The following is a 20,110-nucleotide window of genomic DNA, read 5'->3' on the forward strand; positions in this document are numbered from 1 at the left end:
GTTGTGACTTTTACGCAACGTGTAATGTTAAGTATCAAATTCTGAATTCAGTTGTGTTTGTGTTGTGTTACAAGAAAAGTTCTTGAGTTGAAGGACTACTCATATTAAGTATCTTACGTGTTAAAACTCCTTTTTCTTTTTTTCTCTCCATCCCTTTAGTAATTATAGACGGCATAATAAATTTGTACTCGTTGATCCGACTTGAAATATCTGACATTAGACCCGGTTCACCGGAAAACAATAACACGGAACAGAATTGAAATTCGAAATAACCCTGCCTCGAAAGTAAAATAGTCCAGGATATGGCACGAACCCGAATCTACCCGACATGGAATTGACCCGATAATGGTGACATGAATCCGACCCGATCCGAAAACTTGTCATATTAGTTACTTCTTAAACAAATTTAATGAAAAAATTGACATGAAATACTATATACGATTTAGCCAATGCCAATTAATTATTTAGCTTACTCTCATTAGTAATATATTTGTTTTATTTGTTTGCGAGATTGAAAACCCGATTTAGCTCGACCCGATATGGCTTGAAATTTCACGACTCGAGATGGACCAACCCGAATGGACCCGATCCGAACACAAAGTTGACTCGATTATGAGAAATCGATACTTGTCGTTTGATTTGTGTTACATTCCAAATCGATACTTAGTGTACCATATGCATAGTCTAATGACTATTTTTTGCTTAATTGGATGATTTCAAATGAAAATAAATAATAAAAAAAAAAACTATGTGTATAGATCACGTACACCGACTGTATGATAAAATTTGTATCCTTCACTAACAAGAACAATAAAAGGGCACATCTCAATTCACCTTAAATACGTTAATAGGGTACGAATAAGACTTGTATGTGTATGTCCAATATCTTCTTCCAACACTTTTGGAATCACCGCATCAGTTTTCATCTTTTTTCAAATAAGATTCATCAAAGACCTTTCACACATTACAGCATTCGACAGCCCAATATGCCAAGCCCAAGCCAAGCCATAAAAATACCCAAAAAGCCCACTTTAATCCAAATACAAGCCCAACAACAAAACCAGTACCTTCGAAGTTCGAAGGGCACGAACTCCTAGAAAAACACCCTAGAGAGAAGAAGAAGAGAGAGAAAGGAAGAAGAAGAGAGAAGAAACACAAATAAATACCCAGAAAAATTAAGAAACGATGTTTTACAATAGAGGGTAAGTTAATTATTTATGTTTAATTTATGCGCATGATTTTAATGTTACTAATTATTTTTGTAATAATAGTTTTATATATCTTGCTTTCTGATGTTGTTAGTTTAGTTAACTTTGATATTTATCTGGGTTTTGATTCATATGATTTTTGGGTGTTTAATGTTTGATACTTTAATGATATAAAGTCAAACTTGTTCTTAGAATTATTTTGTTAGTTTTAAGTAATTTTGGGTGGTTGCTAAAAATGAAAGTTAGGGTATTTTGATTTTTTGTTGTTATGTATTCTATTGTGATGTTATTTTATAGGTTTATAGTTGCAATTGGAGGATTTAGGGTTTGAGGCTGTTGATTTCTGTTAAATCATCGATTGAAATCGAAATGAGAGTAGTGTTTATTTAGGGTTGGTTTATTTTTGTTATTATGATTCTATTTTGATGCTAAATTTGGTGGTTTTTGGGATTGGGAGATGGGAAAAAGATTGCAACTATTGGGATAGTTTTTTCGTGGCCATTAATCGGTAGCAATTGAATGATCTAGGGTTTGACTCTGCTGAGTGTTTGGTTCTTGTGAATTTATTTTCGCGGGTTTAGTTGAATTCTTTATGGAAGTGAATTGAGAAGAGTGCTAGCTGTTTTTGTGAAATATTTCCACTGTGTAAGATCTGTTTTTCTACAGCCTCTGCCTTTAGGTCTTCTTCTAGGTTTCTTTTACAATTTTTTTTTGTTTAATGTGCATTTGTTGGATATATCTGGGGGAGTAAGTAGAAAATTTAGTGTAGTTTGCTTCAACCTAGATATGTAAGCAGCTACTACGACTAGAGGAGAGATATTGTAGATCATGTTTCCATCCTCACTTGAGGATGGAAATACCCTTATGTTATGGTGGTTGTTTGGATGGTCAAGCCAGCAACTTGCTGTTTATGAGCTGATTGCTGGAATTTCTATATTTTGAAAGTACTTTTTTTTCCCACTGTTCTCAATCTGTATTTAATGGGATCTACTGTCCCACATTGCGCCTCATCTAGTGTCCCAAATAATTTAAATTGCATAACCTTTTAAGGAAGTTAATTTTTGATTGACGGGGTGGAAAAGTTTAGGGGGACTTGGACATAAGATGAGACATAAATGGGACATATAATCTTTAACCATTTCTAAGTCTTTTGATTTTTGGTTTTGGAACAATGACTAGATATGGTGATTATGCTGATGATCGTGAAATGGCTCCGAAGCGACAACGGTTGATGGACCAGGGATCTTCTTATTATGGAGCTTCACCAGGCTATGGGACCTCAACTCCGTATGGAGCCTCACCTGGTTCAAGTTATATGTATAATCCTTCTCCATATACAGGCTATGTCAGCCAACTTCCTCCATTTCCTGTCGTCCGACTTCGTGGTCTGCCCTTTGACTGTACTGAGGCTGATGTTCAAGAGTTTCTTCGTGGTCTGGACCTAGTTGATATCCTTTTTGTTCATAAAGGTGGCCGCTTCTCTGGAGAAGCATATTGTGTTCTAGGCTATCCTATGCAGGTGGATTTTGCCCTCCAGAGAAATAGGCAAAATATTGGTCGGAGATATGTAGAGGTTTTCCGAAGCAAGAGACATGAATATTATAAGGCCATTACAAATGAAGTTGCAGATGCTAGTGGTGTTTCTCCACATCGAGGTTCGAGAGCGAAGTCATATGATGAAGGGAAGGAATTGTTGGAGCATACAGGAATATTGAGATTAAGAGGTTTGCCCTTTTCTGCTAGAAGGGAGGACATTAAGAAGTTCTTCAAAGATTTTGTTCTTGCAGATGATGTCATCCATATCACATATAATTCTGCTGGTAGGCCATCTGGGGAAGCTTTTGTAGAGTTTCCTGGTCCTGAAGATTCTAGGGGTGCAATGGTTAAAGACAAAATGACTCTTGGGAGTCGATACGTGGAGCTGTTTCCTGCATCAAGAGAAGATATGGCTGAAGCAATTGCTAAAGGAAGGTGCTTTCCTTCTCTTCATTCCATCCTTTTTCTTCCCCCTTAAGTATTCCACTACTGCTAGCTATAGCATGCACTATATATGTGGTTGTCAACATCTGACACTCATTTTCTTGGGTTTTTTAATTATGAAATCTCCATTAATATTCCATTAACAAACTTTATGTTCACCATATGGTAGCCTCCCAAACTGTTTTTGTGACAACGTATATAATTGCAAAATGGTAATCTTTTTTTCTTTGCATGTGGATGCAAGAAACTTATCAAGAGTGTGTTCTCTTTACTTGAACATATTTTATCTTAACTTACTAGACCTGATGAACCCTGTTTCACCTTATATTACACCTGATTGGAACCTAATCAGCCCTAAGATAATTTTCGAGTAAGATAAAACACCCCAAGTTATTCCTGTGACAAGTAGGAGACTAGCTAAACCAGTTCAGTAAGTGGGCAAGATAGGTAAGGATTTATGGGACTTCACATGTCATTTTGTTGGTCTCTGATGTCATGCTGTGGAGGTTTGTGTTTGCTGTAGCTTTTCGTGGTGTTGACCATTCTTTGATTTTAGGTTTTCACTCAATCGTGGTGATCATATTACAGGCTGACCTAAATCGTCACTCATTGTATTAACTTGTTTGTGTAACATATAGGGCAAATTCTCAAGACGACCTAAATGAGCCAGTGAAACATACAGGAGTCTTGAAAATGAGGGGATTGCCTTTTTCAGCCACAAAGGAGGATATTATAGAATTCTTCGATGGATTTGTGTTGTCAGAAGATTCAATCCACATTACATCTATGTCAGAGGGAGGCCAACTGGTGAAGCATTTGTTGAGTTTGCCAGTGCTGAAGATTCAGAGGCAGCAATGGAAAAGGACAGAAAGACCCTTGGAAGCCGCTACATTGAGCTCTTCGCGTCATCACAGGAAGATTTAAATGAGGCACTCTCGAAGGGGCGGTGATTTTATGATCATTTTGCCGCTCGTTGTACTCCGGTTCAGTGTTATATCGTGTTCCTGAATATTTTAGGATGCCTTCGGACACTATATATAAAATTTTCCAGAGCAGCATATCAATATCATTAGTTAATTGGTTGCTATGGATTGTGGTTTAGAACTAATGAAGCAAGTTGTAGACTTGTAGTCCTATTTCATGTATTGGTTCTCGTTGAACTTTGTTCTTTTTACTAGTTCTATACTCTGTTCAATATCTTCTATGCAGCTACAGAATTAGACTAGTCTTAATTAAGAAAGCCTTATTTTTTTTCTCTTTATGTTTCTTGGGCAAGTTTACCCCAAGGGATAGTTTGCCTTGAGTAGAGATGGCAATTGGTCGGATTTGAATCGTATCCTATGAGATTCAAATCTGAATTTTCATACATAGATCTAGATTCAACCCAATTTTGTTGGATTTGAAATTATTAGGTTTGTATTTTGTCTTAGTCTCTTGGATACACAAATGTTTTACAGGTAAAATTGTGCTACTTCCTCAACATTTTCTTTTCTAGATATTTCATAATATCTATAATCTCTATTTCATAAGCTTTTTTTATGCAAACAGGCACCCGTGCTTTCATCTACCACCTAGAGCTGGAAAAATTAATTCGGTCTGTTAACTTGACCTTAAACCTAACCCTAAATAGCGGGTTAGTGTACATAACTTGTTTAATTAAATAGGTTAGATATTGATTGATTTTTTTGACCCGTCATTAACTCGTTTTGATCCTTTTAACTTATTTACATATAAATTTCTTAAATTGTTGTGTTAGAAATGCAAAACTTCAAGAAATTCTAATAGTAGTTTACATCAATTATATTTGAAAAAACCTTTAATCATGCATAATTTTAGTAAAGTTGTGTATTATCATAAACTTAAACATGAACTCGATTTGATTTTTTAACCAGTCATGCACCACTATCCCCATGTGTACTACTTTATTATTAATCACATGATCAACAAAAGATGTCTTGCACTTTCTCTCTCTTCTCCCTTGCTTCTTGTGCCACTTTCCTTCTGTGCATATATTACGAAACAAAGAATATATCAGAAAAACAACATTTTTGTAAAGATAATATGTATAACTTGTCATGTGCTAAATACTTTCTTTTTTTTACTTGCATTTTTCCCTCTTTTGCCAATTCTCTATTACTTGCAAACATTAAATTTTTAGCAATATATTCTCTCTCTAGCACATAGGGTTCTCTTTTTATCTTTCTCCTCTTCTCCGTCCTTGTGCAAAGCCAAATGTTGCAAGTAAAAATATAGATCCATCTTACCCTAGATACAGATCGATCCGCGATCCAAAATATCAAAGATTTGAATCCTACAAAAAGAATTTAGATCAGGTCTATAAGATCAATTGTCATATCTAACTTCCATTCCAGGGAAAACCATGGGGTTTTTTATTTCTGAAAGCTCAACTTAATACTAGCTATATTAATTAGTAAGAAGTCGTCCAAGATTGCAGTGACCTCGCAAGTACTTTCAATCAAATGATCATGACAAAGCAACTTTCAGGCTGAAAAATTAATCCTCTTAATGCAAATACAATAATTATAGTAATTACAACAATACCACACAGGCAAAGAGTCATTGCATGGCCTGTAATCTTGAAAAAATCTGCCTCACATAACTCAAAATACAGCTTAGATTTATCTCAAAATCTAAGCAACAATATCTAATCTACAACAATTTCTATATTCGACACTTACTGAAAATCTAGGTGCTTTACCTAGAAAGCCAGAATCCCCTTTGCTAATTCAACTCTGACACCGCGCCTTTCCATGTATCTGCTATCTTTATGCAGCAATTTAGCATTCAGCATATATTCATTCTTCTTTGAGGTTCACAGGGATTAAGGCTTCATCTGCTCTCCAAACTAATGGCTGCAGATCTGCTACAAAAAAACATGTCCAAACTCATGGACTCTAATCTTACATCAAGGCCTCAACTTTGTCAAAGAATGACTAGGTAGAGTTGTCAGCAAACGTCATTGACTGCCCCAATGCAGTTCTGACTCGAAGCTGCAGCATGAGAACAGGGAAAAACATAAGAGAATTTAAGATGCAATTAATATAAATAGTATAAAATTGGTAAAGATGCCTAGGTTGTGTAACAGATAAATCACCTTAACATCGAGGCACGAATCATTGGCCATATTCTTTATCTGAGAATATACACCAGCACTACGAAGCTTGACAAGCCGACCATATGCACCAGGGCTGCTGGGAAAAGTGAGATTTACCACAGTCCAAACAGTTGCTGTGCGTAGTCTATCATCACTGCTCTGCAAAAGCTTGATTAAAACAGATTGGTCATCGCTGCCAGCTGATGGGAGAAGTTGCTGCAGTACAGCTTCTTTGTGGAATTCATTTCCAGTTGCCACATTTGCAAGTACATACATTCCCTAGCAGGAGAAAAAGGATCAAGACATCATCAGCAATCAAATCACGTAAGTCGTCAAAGGATAAAATTTGAGGAAACGTTTATAAGTGACAATTACTGTGAGATCACATTGGTCTTTTCCAACAAGTGACTAAGAAGAAGATAAATTGACAATGCAACATCAAGTAAAGACAAGCTTTGAAACATTGGGTAATGCCACAATTAAATAGTAGATTTCTGAACAAGTTACATGAAGTATTGGGTCGTCAAACCAAAATTACGTACTCTCACAAACTTCAAGATTTTGTACATATCATGCAAGTTTTATCCTGTGCAGCAATGAAAAGGAGATGACTCTAATAATGTATTAGTATTTTTAAAAGGATGAACCATCAGCATAAAACTTATTAGGCTATAAATGGCTTATTTGGCTATGATATGGCAAGTTGTGAATGGTAAAAAGCCCTACAGAGCATATTCATGCAATGTAGATGGTCCCAACAATCCAAGACTCATCCAAAGGCATCTCAATGCCCTACAGAAGGCCCCTAATAATAAAAGGGTTTTGATATATTCAGCCCTTAGGGTTGCAACTAATCATTAAAACATTTCATATAATAGTATTATAATTTAGGAATTGATGAAACAATCAGGCGTCAATCAATGTAATTAATGCTTATTTGTTGCTTAACATTTTCATTTAGTTTCTTATATGAAGCCCTATTTTCCATAATCAAAACATGGTTAGGCCCGGAGACGTTTTAAAATGACACCAAAATAGCCAAATTCTGAAGGCCATAATACACGCTTTCGGAGACACCTGAAGATCAAGAAACTTATCCCATGGGATGCATCCTAGGGTCACCAGAAGCATTTGAAAGCATATTCATGCCTAAGAACGAGAATGTAGCGCCCTTTCAAGCTATTTTGGGATAAATATAGAAAGATGCAAAAGAAGTTGTAGAAGACATTTTAAAGCAATGCAGAAGGTCTCAATCACCCGGAAGTCATCCCAAGCCAAATCAAGGCCCTCCGAAAAGCCCCGGATAAAAATATTGCCATGCTAAAAAAAAAAGAAAATATGAGTAATGGTCCCAAAATAAGCATATGTCAAGGCTATAACACACGCTTTTGGACATTCCAAGGGTGCAGCCAACAAACCATATGGGATGCACCCAAGGGTCATAACAGGTCATTTGGAGACACAACACTACCTACAAACAGACATATGGTAGCCTCAAAGCTATTTTGGGGTTGGGTTTAAATTAAACAAAACAAGCCAAATTTAGGCCACTATGTATCTGTTCTAAGGCACCAAAGATGATTTGAACTGGCCTCCAATGACCTCTGAATGCATCCTATAAGGTCTGTTACCCATGCTATGGGAGTGTCTGAAAACGTGCATTATGATCTTCAAATTTTGCTACTTTGAAGCCATTTTTAGACATTTGTAGGTTCGACAATGTTTTTTATCAGAAACCTTCTTGAGTGTCTTAGGATGCCTTGGGATGACTTCCAAGTGGTTGGGACCCTCTATAATGCCTTAAATGCATTCCATAGCTTGTTTTGTATATTTCTTGTTTAAACCAAAAATAGCTCCCATATATTGTTCTTAAGCATTAGTGTGCTTTCAAATGACAAATTATGAAACTACGATGCATTCCATGGGGTTTCTGCCTAGGCCGAGAATTGTTCGAAGTGTGCATTCAAACTTGGCTATTTTGGGTCATTTTCGAATTTTTTCAAGCCCAATATATTTTTAATCTGAGACCTTTTCGTAGAGCCTTAGAATGAATCCCGAGTAATTGGAACCCTCGATAAAGGAGGTTTCGGTCCCCTAGTACTTTTGTAGTATAAAAGAGTAAAATTCCTAATGAGCAGCACACTTAAATACGCGATGGAGTATTTTAAATGGCATAATGGCGTGACTACCATGATCAACTAAGATTCATCCCTAAATCATTTTAATTCGTTCCTCCCCCTATAACCCATAAAATCACCTATATAAGGTTCATGGAGGCTTAAAAGGAATCTTAAATGCTTCCCGGGTTAAGTATGGGAAATAGACTTATTAGACAAAGTGAAGCACGAATATAAAGAGCCAAAGTTATGAATGTTAGTGTAAGCTTATTAGGCTATGAAATGAAGCCGTAGAAGGCATTATAAGGCAATGTTCAGCGCTTTAGGTTGCAACCAGAGAGAAGAGCCTCTTTAGAATTCGAACGAAGAAGAGACTAACAGTAAAAATTTAAAATTAGAAATGGCCAAGAGGCGGGTGAAATCAATGAAAGGAGCAAAGTCAGCGAAACATTTATTGAAGCGACAGAAGCGTACATAGTGAATTTGCTTCAGATCAAGTGTGGGAATTCTTTTACTGAATTTGCAAGCAAGCTGAGTTCACCTAATGCACTGCAATTTACCCAAGCTCCAACCTTTGAATCCAGAACACAAACCCTTGGAGCGATTGCAGCAATAATCTAAATTCATGCCAACAGATTACTTTGTTCTACTTCAAGTCAACAAACACAAAGTTTCTCGCAGCCGACAACTTACTATTGGGAAACATGGGTGCCGTAGCTGTTACCCTGCTCTTGTAAACCAGAAAAAAGTGCCCACCCCCTTTCTCTTTTATGTTACAACCATATTTTTGGTACTTTCCTTTCTTTAGACTATAGCTTGCTCCCTACGACTCGACGAATTCCTTTGGTGAAAGGCTCATTTGTCATTAAGGAAGAACAATGCAATTGATGTACATTAATTTTAATCGGTACAAACTTATCCCAATAAACCCTTGTGCTTAGAGTGAATATCTGTATTAATGAACTATTGTCATCAATTAATTCGCGCTTGGGATCCCTATTTGTCTTAAAAAGGACTGACCGATTAACAAACGTCATGGAAAGAGGAGATTCATTTACCATCTTGCAAGCATCTCGATAACACACAAGAAACATAAACCACATATTGCTCAGTCTAAACTCTAAAGACACCTATATGCCTTGCAACTTTTAGAGGAGACCTAACCTGAATGCAGACTTCAGACTTGGAAGAGATCCTCAGTTGTCTTCCTATTGCTTGTAATATAATAGCCTCTTCAGTGAAGACATACTCGATAGAGTCAACACATCCGTCAACAAGATTCGAAACAAAACAGATAGCTTGCTCTTGGACAGCTGGATCATGATCTGGATGCAAATGCAACAGAGACGATCATAACTTTGTCATAGTAAGTTAGAAACTACTCCCTCCATCCTTTATTAGTTTACCCACTTTGACTTATAACACTATTCATCTTTATTACTTTGATCATCATTTGTGCTTTATATATACGGAAAAATATAATCATATGGAATAACGTTTGATTCGTCTTAATATGTAGTTTCGGAATATCAAATTTTTATAAATACATAATTAGAGATATTATTACTCAAAGTTTTACATCGATAAATGTGAAAAATCAAAACTGGTAAACTAATAAAGGACGGAGGGAGTATTATATAATGCTAGAATTATCTCCTATAGCTAGTAAGCAACAACAATTACCACATATGAGACTCCACAATGTGGAAGGGGTCAGCTCCAGAAATATTCCCTCTTTAAACTGGTTATCAGCAAGGAAAATCAGGTTTTTCAGAACCCATAGGGACTTCAACCTGACAGTAGAATCCATCGATGTTGATAGATGAACAAGTTGTTTGACACCCCCATATTGAAGAAAAATTGACTTACGCGTTGTGAATTCCACCACTACATTACTTAAAGCACTGAGTGCTGCAACCTAAACAAGATAAGAAAAATATAACGAGTCATGTCACATAACTTCTATGAGGAGTTGTGGACACTTCCATCAAAATTAATCCAACAAACAACAAATCAGCTACAATACTTCTGATTAATTAGTCGGACTTCTCATAAAGAAAGCACAATCAGAGTCATATAGTCATATCAATCCCAAATAGTAAAAATACAAAAAGAGAAGAATGAAAGGATAGAAGGCCAAGTAGGGTAATAACCACATCCACAGTATCCACATGCAAAAGTATGCCAATGAAGTTTTAGCAATAGGCTGGACATGGTTTTGTTTTTATTCTCAGATATAACCACTCAACAAACCAATTTATTTTATTTCTCAAATCTTAAGCACAGAGATCTTTGCCTAAACGTCCAAGTCAACGAGTATATAATAGTACACTCAGAATAATCCTACCCCTTCTTCAATTCTCAAGAAATACAATAGTGATTGAGCTATGGCAAAGATAGTTCCTTTTCCCACAAACTTCAACTGCTTCAAGAACAGAAAACCCTCCTTAAGTATCTTTATGTCTCAAAATTTCAAAAGTATCTCTGATCTGATAGATAACGAGCCATACATTTACCCAGCGGCCTGCACAGCCTCCATAGTTGCAGGGGAGGAAAGATCAAAGAAATGAAGACTACTTCATTGCAATCCACCCTGAAATAGAACTATGACAACATTATTAGCATATGGAAGATTAAGAGCAGTACCTGGACAGCAGCAGAAGCATCATTTAGACGATGAATCAATGGAATCACGATCAATTCATTCATGAACACACCTGCACTCAAATTCTGAAGTAGTATGATATAAGAACAAACATTCAAGATGAGCAAATATACAATGCAATGCAACCCTTCATACAGATATCAAAAGTCCAAACCTTGACTGACCGAGAAACACTCCGCAAACACATGCAAGCTGCAATCTGTACTTCAGAGCAGTCATGATTTAATGCATCAGCTACCAACTTGAGGACCTAAATCAACGAGGTAAAATTAGGCATCATAAGGTAAATATTTGCTTTGGTAACATCTAAATACTCTGCACATCCTACTTCATATATTGGCATGCCCCAAAGATTGTAGAACAATTGTAACTTCAACCACTTATTTTCACTATTCCACTTATTAAGTTTATACTATTGATGATATCCCCTGCTGTCTTGCTCAGAAGTTCCAGAAGTTAATTCATGAAAGTCTACAAGCTGAGTCACTAAGGCAGTTCCTACATATGAACTCATGCTGCAGGTTAAGATGAAATTAACAGCTTCCTCAGCCCTCTCCACCGCTAGAAAATCAAAATGGTTCAGAATGTTATCATTATGACTTTCATAACTAAAGCAGTAACTACGCAATCAGATAACTTTTATGACCTGGTAAATCTTGGAAGTTTTCCTTCCTGCCTCACTTACACAGTTACAGTATTACACTCATACTTCAAAGTTCAAACATAATATTTTTATAGAAAAAGGAAAATAAGGTCTGAATTACATAGGGAATAAGTGTCAAGATCATATGACATGATTACACGTATATTGTAAAGCATGTATTATCTGAAAGTACGATATTGGAAATAGTGCAAAAACTAATGTAGCCTTAAGCTCTGCTAATTTCTGTTCATTACAATAATATTTATGAGGTCAACTCACAAAAGAGTATATTAATCTACTTCCTCTGGGTTTTTTTTTACTTGCAACACTTTCATAAAAAGGAAATAATAATTACTTACAACACTTTCTACTTTTACTTTTCCTTTCTCTCTATCTCTCTCCAATCACATGAGACCCTCTCTTTTTTTCCTCTCTACCTCTCTCCTACCAAATTTTGCATTGGAGTTGATGAAAAGAAAGTGTTGCAAGTAAAACAAACTGGAGGAAGTATAAGATTCTTTAAGCTCTTTAAGATAATGGAATCCTCTCAATCTGACTGCAAGACGAGTTGGGAAAAGATATAATATCAATCTAAATTACTGATCCATAAAAGTACATAACACTGAAACCAACTTACAAAATAGGAGAAACTAATAAGGAAACACCAACCTCAAGAGACAAAAGCTTTGCCCTGCAGACTTCCAGCTTTGAACATACATCAGCAAGAGCCAAAAATATCCCTTGCAAACGTTTCGCCTGTAATGCGTCTTTCCTTAGATGCTTACTCAATTTGTCAATGACATCTGCTTCAAGGGCTAGTTTTTGTAGGTCCTCTTTTCCAGTGATCAAACAGGACAAAGCAAATGGAGCTTCATCACCGACTTGACCAGGATCATCAAGAAGCTCAATCAGCATATGTATCAGCTTTGTTCTGAGTCCAACATCTTGCAGATGACATGGTGAAGTGTTCCACATAGCAATCAAACACATGGAGGCTAGAAGCCTTGTCCGAGGCAACTTATCCTTTGTTAGTTCACATACAACTCTAAAAGCTCTTCCATTATCGGCTTCAACAAACTCTGAATTAACATCAGGATTATTCCTAATGACAGCAGCTAGCGCCTCCAAACTAGCATCTCTCTGGCTCAGAGAGCCATGTAGAAGGTCTAAAAGCTTCTTTAAGATGCCAGCTTCACACAACACTTTCTGCTCTTCAGTTATCTGACATGAATGCGTTATAATAGTAGCACCGAGCCCTGTAAGATTCTCACTCTCACTATTCAATAGCGAAGTAAGGAAGCATATATTTTCCTTTGAAAGAAAGTCATACTTGGGGGCCAACTTTGACTGATAGATCATTTTCAGTGACCGAGCAGCAGCATCCACAACCTGCATAGTAGTTCAAGGATTTAAAGTAACTAGAGAAGGTATAAGTATAGCATAATTCCTGATTATTCTGCAAATGAAACCGACAAAAGCAGATAGAAAGCAACCACATCTAAAGAGAATTAAGATTTTAGCTCAAGGATAGATTTCAATACCTGAGGTTTTTCAGATAGACAAATCACCTAACTGTGAAGCAATTGATTAAGCTCCTCACATGTATAAATATCTGGAGGTTGTTTTTTAGACACTTATTGTTCAGTAGATTGGCGTTACGTAGTAAAGTCAGCAAAACTACAGAAGTACATGTACATGCACTTTTGCTTAATAGCAGCAAACACACTAATTGAATACAAACAAAAGCTACCGTCATCTTTTACTAGCCAATACACTATCGGAAAGTTGCATCCAGATACTCAGATATTGAAACACCTTTGGTCGGAATGCAAGGTAACAGTTCTTCACAAATTCAACATCTTTGTTTTGGGAACAGCTCGAGCCCATAATATAAGGCAAAATTGGCCTCTAAGTCCTCAACACCCCGAACTATAGCTCGGGTGCATCCAACACCACCAACTATGACTAATAGCCTAAACACCACCAACTACAGGGTGGGGTGCAGTCTGTACCACCAACTACGGGGCGGGTTGCGGTATGTACCATAAAAAACCACCACCTTCGGCAACAGTTTAGGCTTCCGTCCTCATTTATGGTACGGAATGCACCCCACCTCATAGTTGGTGGTGTTTAGGCTACTAGTCGTAGTTGGTGGTGTTGGGTGCGTTGAGGCCAATTTTTCCCATAATATATGCTAGAAAGTATTAAAAACAAATCCTCTTCTGTTTTTATTGGTTGGTTCAGAATAAACTACCTGCACACGTCCAATACAAACCGCTAATAATGACTAGAATTTTCTCTCATCGGCCATCGCCTTCATCTTTAAGTTCTTTGAACACAAATCCCTCGTTCCCTAGCATCAAGACCTTTATATGTGAAATGTGTTCAAACCATAAAAATGAAAACGCAGTCGTGGTATTGCAGAAGTAGTGGCTTCTCACAAGTGCTACAAATGCATTTCACATCCGTTGAGGCATAAATTGACAATTTCAATAGAGTATCTCTAAAATATGGATTAAAATATACTTCTTAACACATCATCTTGCTATTTAGTAAAAAGAATAGCTTGCAGTGTATATATATATATATATATATATATATATATGTGTGTGTGTGTGTGTGTGTGTGTGTGTGTGATTTAGAAACACACGTTACTCAACAGCATTATGTGGCTAGAAAAGTTATTTCATAAAAACGACCTTAATTCCTTACTTAAAATGCAAACCAACTTAATGGTGTGTTCTCTTCACGTTTTGAAAATAAGTTCCAATTCGATCAAATCTAATCATGTGTAAACATAAGTTTCATGACTCATCAAGTCCAATCAGTCGTAAAATGTTCAAATTTGTTTAGTTTGGTGAAATCCGGGCAAAGAGAACTCACCCTAGATTAGTTGTTCCGCTTCAATTCAATCCCTTACACAAAATGGAATAAGCTACTAAACTCAATCCCTAATATCATTTAAATCAAAAGCAAAACTTTCAAAACAGCATCTATGCAGTTGCTCTCACATTTCCCCTCTTATCACACAATTTCCGAAAGTTCAGTATTCCAAGTTTCCAACCAGTAGGTGCAGCTGCCAAGCCTATGAGAGGTGATACGAATGAGGTGCATGGAGGCGCCGAAAAAAGGCACAATGGCTGCATTAATTTCATATATTCATGTATGACAACCTGATTTACACCCAAAATACTTAAAATGTGCCTCAGCTTGCGCATGTTAGGCTCTAAAACACCTATCAAGTATCGCGGTATCACTATCGCCTTAGTGGCCCTTCAGCCTTTTCAAACACTGATTTCAACACCAGTCTCAAACAAAGAAACTCCTTAAAAGTAACTCAAATTCAGCTCTTCATTTCCCCTTTCCCCTCAAAACCAGCTGAATTTTCAGAATGAGTTCATTCATCTAATCAAGTTTGATCTAGTATTTAAGAATTTTGAACTCTGTTAAAATACACATCTCAAAACCATTTTAACCGTCTCCTCAGTTCATATTCCACCTCATACTTCCAAAACCACCTCAAACCATATCAATTTCTATGATTCAGCCATATATCATATTCTTACAAATTTCAAAAACCCTAACTTCTCTGGATCAAATCAAACACACAACATTCGACACCATGTTTCATTTTCACTCAAACTGCTAATAAATCAAGCATTCAAATCAAAAGTTCTAAAACAACCATTAGATCCATTGGTCTCACATCAATAATCACAGAATTCCAGGCTTCCAGCGCCCAATCTCACACCAAAATCAGTTCAATTTCCACAATTCAGTCACTCATCACACCAAACTCCATCGAAATCTTCAAAAACAACACTAACACCGGCCCTCACTTCCACTCAACCAACTACTAAAACAAACATTCAAATCAAAGTTAAACAAACTAAACCCTAACTTACCATCAAATATATTAATAATTCCAGCATCAATCTCAAACAACCTCTTCATTTCAAATTTCATCTCACAAAAACACTTCCACAACACACCAAAATCAACTCAATTCTCAATTCAACCTTCATCACATCACAATTTGACCTAAAATTTCAAATCCTGTACTTCAAATCAAAAACTAAAAACACCGCAAAATCAACTCAATTATCAATTCAACCTTCATTACATCACAATTTAACCTAAAATTTAAAATCCTGTACTTCAAATCAGAAACAAAAACAACCTGATTCCATTCAACATTCAATAAATCAAACACTCAAACCAAATAAAATCAATCCAAATAAACAATTAAAAAACTATATAACCTACCTTAGCTTCAGAATGAGAGATCAAACCGAAGAGGAGAGAGAAAGCGCCGGCATCAAGAACAGCTTGAGCACCAGCATCGACACCACATGCGAAGCTTCCGATAACAGCAGACGCTTGAACAATAACAGATGAATCACTTGAACAAAGAGATTTTACTACGGCTGGAACTACGACGCCGATTTTGACGTACGAGAGCTTTTTCGTGCGATTTCCGATGATTTGATTCTTCAATTCTCTTAGTGCTTTGAACTTCGTTTGATTTTCCGGCGATGTTAGTCGGAAAATTAGGTCTTCCGGCCGATTTGTCGTCGCTGATGTCGGCATTGCCTCCGCGGCGGACGGTTTTTCATACAGCGCGGAGGAGAGAGAGAGAGCGGAAGGAGAGAGAAAAAAGAGGTGTGATTTTCCTTGCTTTTTGGTTTTTGTGTGTTTTTTTTGGGAATTTTTTAAATTTTTTTGTGCAATTTTCTTTTCCTTATTAGGTAATTCTTGTCCACTTCTCTACAAAAAAAAAAAAAAAGTTATTCATATCCTTATAGATTTGGGTTAAGATGTAATGTGAACACAAAGATGGTAATAGTTACAATAATTTATTTACAAATGGCATTGAGTGGTATCAGAGGATATGCTATCTGAATACAAAATAAGTTTAGTCCTGAGTCCACGATATGAAACCATTGTATTTGTTGGGTGTACTTCGTGGTGTTGTGATTTGTATCTTAAAGTGCACTATATTCTTAACTTAAAATGTGATTTAGCACAATTTATACATGAATAGTCTCATGTCTAGCTTGTGCTTGTGTTATGGCAAACTATACTTGGATGTTGCAACATGACTAGAGCCAATGTCATTTGAGTAATATGAGATCTTGCTTCTGAGCTTGTAAGAACACCTCTAAGCGATGTATTTGTAGTATTCATATTGAGTGCTATTATCATGTATTTTTTTTTTTGTCAATTTTATAACACGATTGATATATGTACACTTTAAGTGTTTTGTCTAGAGCACGTAGAGTATGCTATGCATGTATTGCCTAGTTGTATATATACTTGGGTGTAAATTAGATATCTTGCAATTTTGAATGTCTCATATGATGAAGTTTTGAAGCAATTTATGACAAGTCAATAACCTTATCATAATTTTTCTTGTAATAGGACCCTATATATCGTTCCAAAAGAGGTTTCAATAATATATTTATAGGTAAGATTGTTAAAAAAAATGCCAAATTATATAACGTATAAGCAAATCCAAAATCAAGATTATAATCTCATTACATATCATAAGGTATTTTAATTTGGAATATATATAATGGTTAAGTATGGTCGAATATAAATGATTATTGTATGATCTAATACGATTTTTATTATTATTAATATTATTATTATTTGTTATTATTATCTTGTTATCATTATTCAAGGGTATGGAGTAATTCATGATAATAATCGTAATTAAGAATAATAGTGATAAATAATTATAACAATAATAACAATAATAATAATAGTGATAATAAGTTGTAAAATAAAACATATGATTTATTCTTAATATTTCTAATGTGGTCTAATTTTATATTTGTTGATATGATTTAAAGAAGAATTGGTAGTAAGCATCTGAAGTTATCAAGAGAGAAGTAAAAAAAAACAATTACCTAATGCAACAAAAAATTAAAAAGTATGAAATTCGGAGAAGAAACTCAAGATTCAATAATAGTGTTGGCAAATAAGAAACCCTCCTCTAAAAAATTATTAGGATGAGCATGAGTTATCTCAAAATCTTAATAATTCTAAACCATATTAGTCGAATATGATAATATTCACCTACTTTGTGTTTTGACATCAGGTACTAAGAATTTCCGTATCTAATGTAATTACAAATCATTAATATTTTACATATAAACGTGACAAATCCAACCACATCATCATACATACTTTTATTTTAATAGTTAAAAAGAAATCATTTGAGCTACCCTCACATAAGGTCCCCCATCCAGAATTCCAGATACCCAATTCTTATCCTACATACTTAATTTTTTATATATATATATATATATTAGTTAAAAAATTTCAATCAAAGTTGATACATAAACCGTGCAAATATCAAAATACTGTACTAATATAGTCATAAATCTTGTTAAATTTGTTTCAATATATACTTTAAAAAAACAAACCTTTTATAATTTACTTTTCCAAATAATACTAAAAAAGATTCCAATTTTTTTTTTAGAGGATTCCAAATATTTTATTAACAAATGTAAAAGATAAAAAAAAAATCCCATTATCCTCAAACAAAAAACAATAAAATCCCATTATAAAATAAAATAAATAAAATGTACTTGTATATTGTATACCCTCCATTACACATACCGCCTCTTCCGGTTCCCCATCCCCATAACCCCATACTCATCTGCAAATTTAAACGACTCACATTCTTTCTCTCTCTTCTCTCTTTCTTTCTCTCTCTTCTCTTAATTTCCACACAATTTCATCTTCACTCTCAAAACTACTACTATATTAATTCTCACAGAGTTTTAAGTTTACTACCAAAGCCATTATACAGTAGCACCATCAAATTAATTACACAAAAACATTACAACAATAGAAAAATCAAAAGTTCCAGCAACAAAAAAACAAAAAAAATCAAACCCATTTCATTTTAATCTCCAAAGTTTCAAACTTTAGTATTTACAAATACGTTACTTTGTGTGATTTCATTTGAAGAAAAAGAGGGAGAAAAATGGTGGTTTTACTTAGTTAGTTGCTTAAAAAAATGGATATTTGCACCATTTTTTTGGGGGATTATTGAGCTTTTTTTATTCTGGGTTTTGTTGCTTTATTTCAGTAGATCCATTATTTTTTGATTTTGGAGGACCCATTTTCTTCAATTAATGGATAGTCAGTTTCTACTCAGAATCAAATTAATTCCTGTGAAATCAGTAAGTATTTTGTTACTCTAATTACTCAGTTTTTGTTTCTTTGTAATTTCATCTGATTTTTTGTGTGTTTTTTTATGTTAATTTTTGTGGAGTTTTGAGTTAGTTTTAGTATGTTGTAAGTTTTTTTTGTCTTTGTGTTTTCTTTTTGCCCTTTTTTTGGTTTTGGACCTTAAAATCTGGGATTTTGCTTGTGTGCATACATTTATCTGATTTATGTTGCTATCTTTTTTGGTTGGTAAATTTGTTTCCTTCTTATGTAATCATCATAATTGCTGTTATCAAAGCTGATACCCTGTAATTAGAGAGTAGATTTTGTTGACTTTATGTATTAGTGACAAATTAGCTATATTATAAAGGGTATTTTTTAATTAATTGAAAAATATCTAGAATTAAATGGCTGATTGGAGATGGTTGTTTGTGTGATTATCAGATTGGCTTTCAGGTAATTGAAACTTGTATGTAGACTCAAAACAAGTAAATTTGGATTATTTTGGAATCATGGATGCAAAAATGAACAGTTTTAGTGAAACATTGGAAGCCAAGATTAGTTTTTCTCATTTGCTTGAGCTTGCTGCGGATAACGATGTTGAAGGGTTCAAACTAAATGTAGAGTCGAACCCAAACGTAATAAATGAGATTGGTTTGTGGTATGGCCGGCAGTTGGGTGCACGGGGGATGGTATTGGAGTACGAACACCATTGATAATTGCATCCATGTATGGAAGCTTGGATGTGATGAAGGTTATTCTTGCTCAGGCTGAGGTTGATGTAAATTGTTCTTGTGGCTCTGATAAGTGCACTGCCCTTCATTATGCTGCTTCTGGTGGATCTGTTGACGCCATTGATGCAGTGAAGCTGCTTGTAGTAAATGGTGCTGATCCTAACCTAGTGGATGCGAAAGGGAATCGGCCCTATGATGTTATTACTGTCTCGCGGATGCTTCCTCAGCTTCGAGGTTCCCTTGAAGATATGCTTTTCCACCTTGGTTCTAATGATCAGAAAGATCTCTGTGATTTAGTCAACGATTTGAAGGTTGCTCCTTTGTCTATTCCAACCGTTTTGAGAGCAATCACTCTCCACCCCTTGGAGGCTCCTTCTTCTCCAATGGCCTCAAAGAAGGAATACCCAGTAGACCCATCTCTACCTGATATAAATAACAACATCTATGCAACTGACGAATTTCGAAT

At 35.5% G+C, this 20,110-nt stretch overlaps 2 protein-coding genes across 3 annotated transcripts; one reads left to right on the forward strand and one right to left on the reverse strand.

The window, feature by feature from the left end:
- Positions 1-1,133: 1,133 nt before the first annotated feature.
- Positions 1,134-4,593, forward strand: LOC125497111 (uncharacterized). Its single transcript, XM_048643789.2, is given in 4 exon segments — positions 1,134-1,202; positions 2,388-3,179; positions 3,827-3,978; positions 3,981-4,593. Coding segments are annotated over 4 exon segments (1,119 nt in total). The 5' UTR covers positions 1,134-1,185; the 3' UTR covers positions 4,139-4,593.
- A 1,094-nt stretch (positions 4,594-5,687) lies between these two features.
- On the reverse strand, positions 5,688-16,341 carry LOC125497110 (uncharacterized). 2 transcript variants are annotated; one of them, XM_057394556.1, is made up of 9 exons: positions 15,995-16,120; positions 13,270-13,340; positions 12,398-13,117; positions 11,240-11,335; positions 11,067-11,150; positions 10,104-10,338; positions 9,585-9,745; positions 6,304-6,582; positions 5,688-6,199 (listed from the first exon to the last, which is right to left on the reverse strand). In XM_057394556.1, the coding sequence occupies exons 3-9, from the start codon at positions 13,085-13,087 to the stop codon at positions 6,143-6,145; spliced, it is 1,602 nt and encodes a 533-aa protein (XP_057250539.1). In that variant the 5' UTR covers positions 13,088-13,117; positions 13,270-13,340; positions 15,995-16,120; the 3' UTR covers positions 5,688-6,142. The 2 variants fall into 2 exon arrangements, with proteins under 2 accessions (XP_057250539.1, XP_057250538.1); XM_057394555.1 differs by lacking the exon at positions 13,270-13,340 and having other exon boundaries at positions 15,995-16,341.
- Between the last annotated feature and the right edge of the window lie 3,769 nt (positions 16,342-20,110).

This window comes from Beta vulgaris, chromosome 4, assembly GCF_026745355.1.
Source record: "Beta vulgaris subsp. vulgaris cultivar EL10 chromosome 4, EL10.2, whole genome shotgun sequence".
Classification (NCBI taxonomy): Eukaryota; Viridiplantae; Streptophyta; class Magnoliopsida; order Caryophyllales; family Amaranthaceae; genus Beta; species Beta vulgaris.

What these genes read in the sequence shown, in the direction of transcription:
- LOC125497110 (XM_057394555.1), bottom strand. Translation starts at nt 16,318, where the DNA reads ATGCCGACATCAGCGACGACAAATCGGCCGGAAGACCTAATTTTCCGA. An exon ending in GTGTTTCTCGGTCAGTCAAG is followed by an intron (nt 11,151 to 11,239) that starts GTTTGGACTTTT and finishes ATACTACTTCAG; the next exon opens with AATTTGAGTGCAGGTGTGTT. An exon ending in ATTCGTGCCTCGATGTTAAG is followed by an intron (nt 6,200 to 6,303) that starts GTGATTTATCTG and finishes CTCATGCTGCAG; the next exon opens with CTTCGAGTCAGAACTGCATT.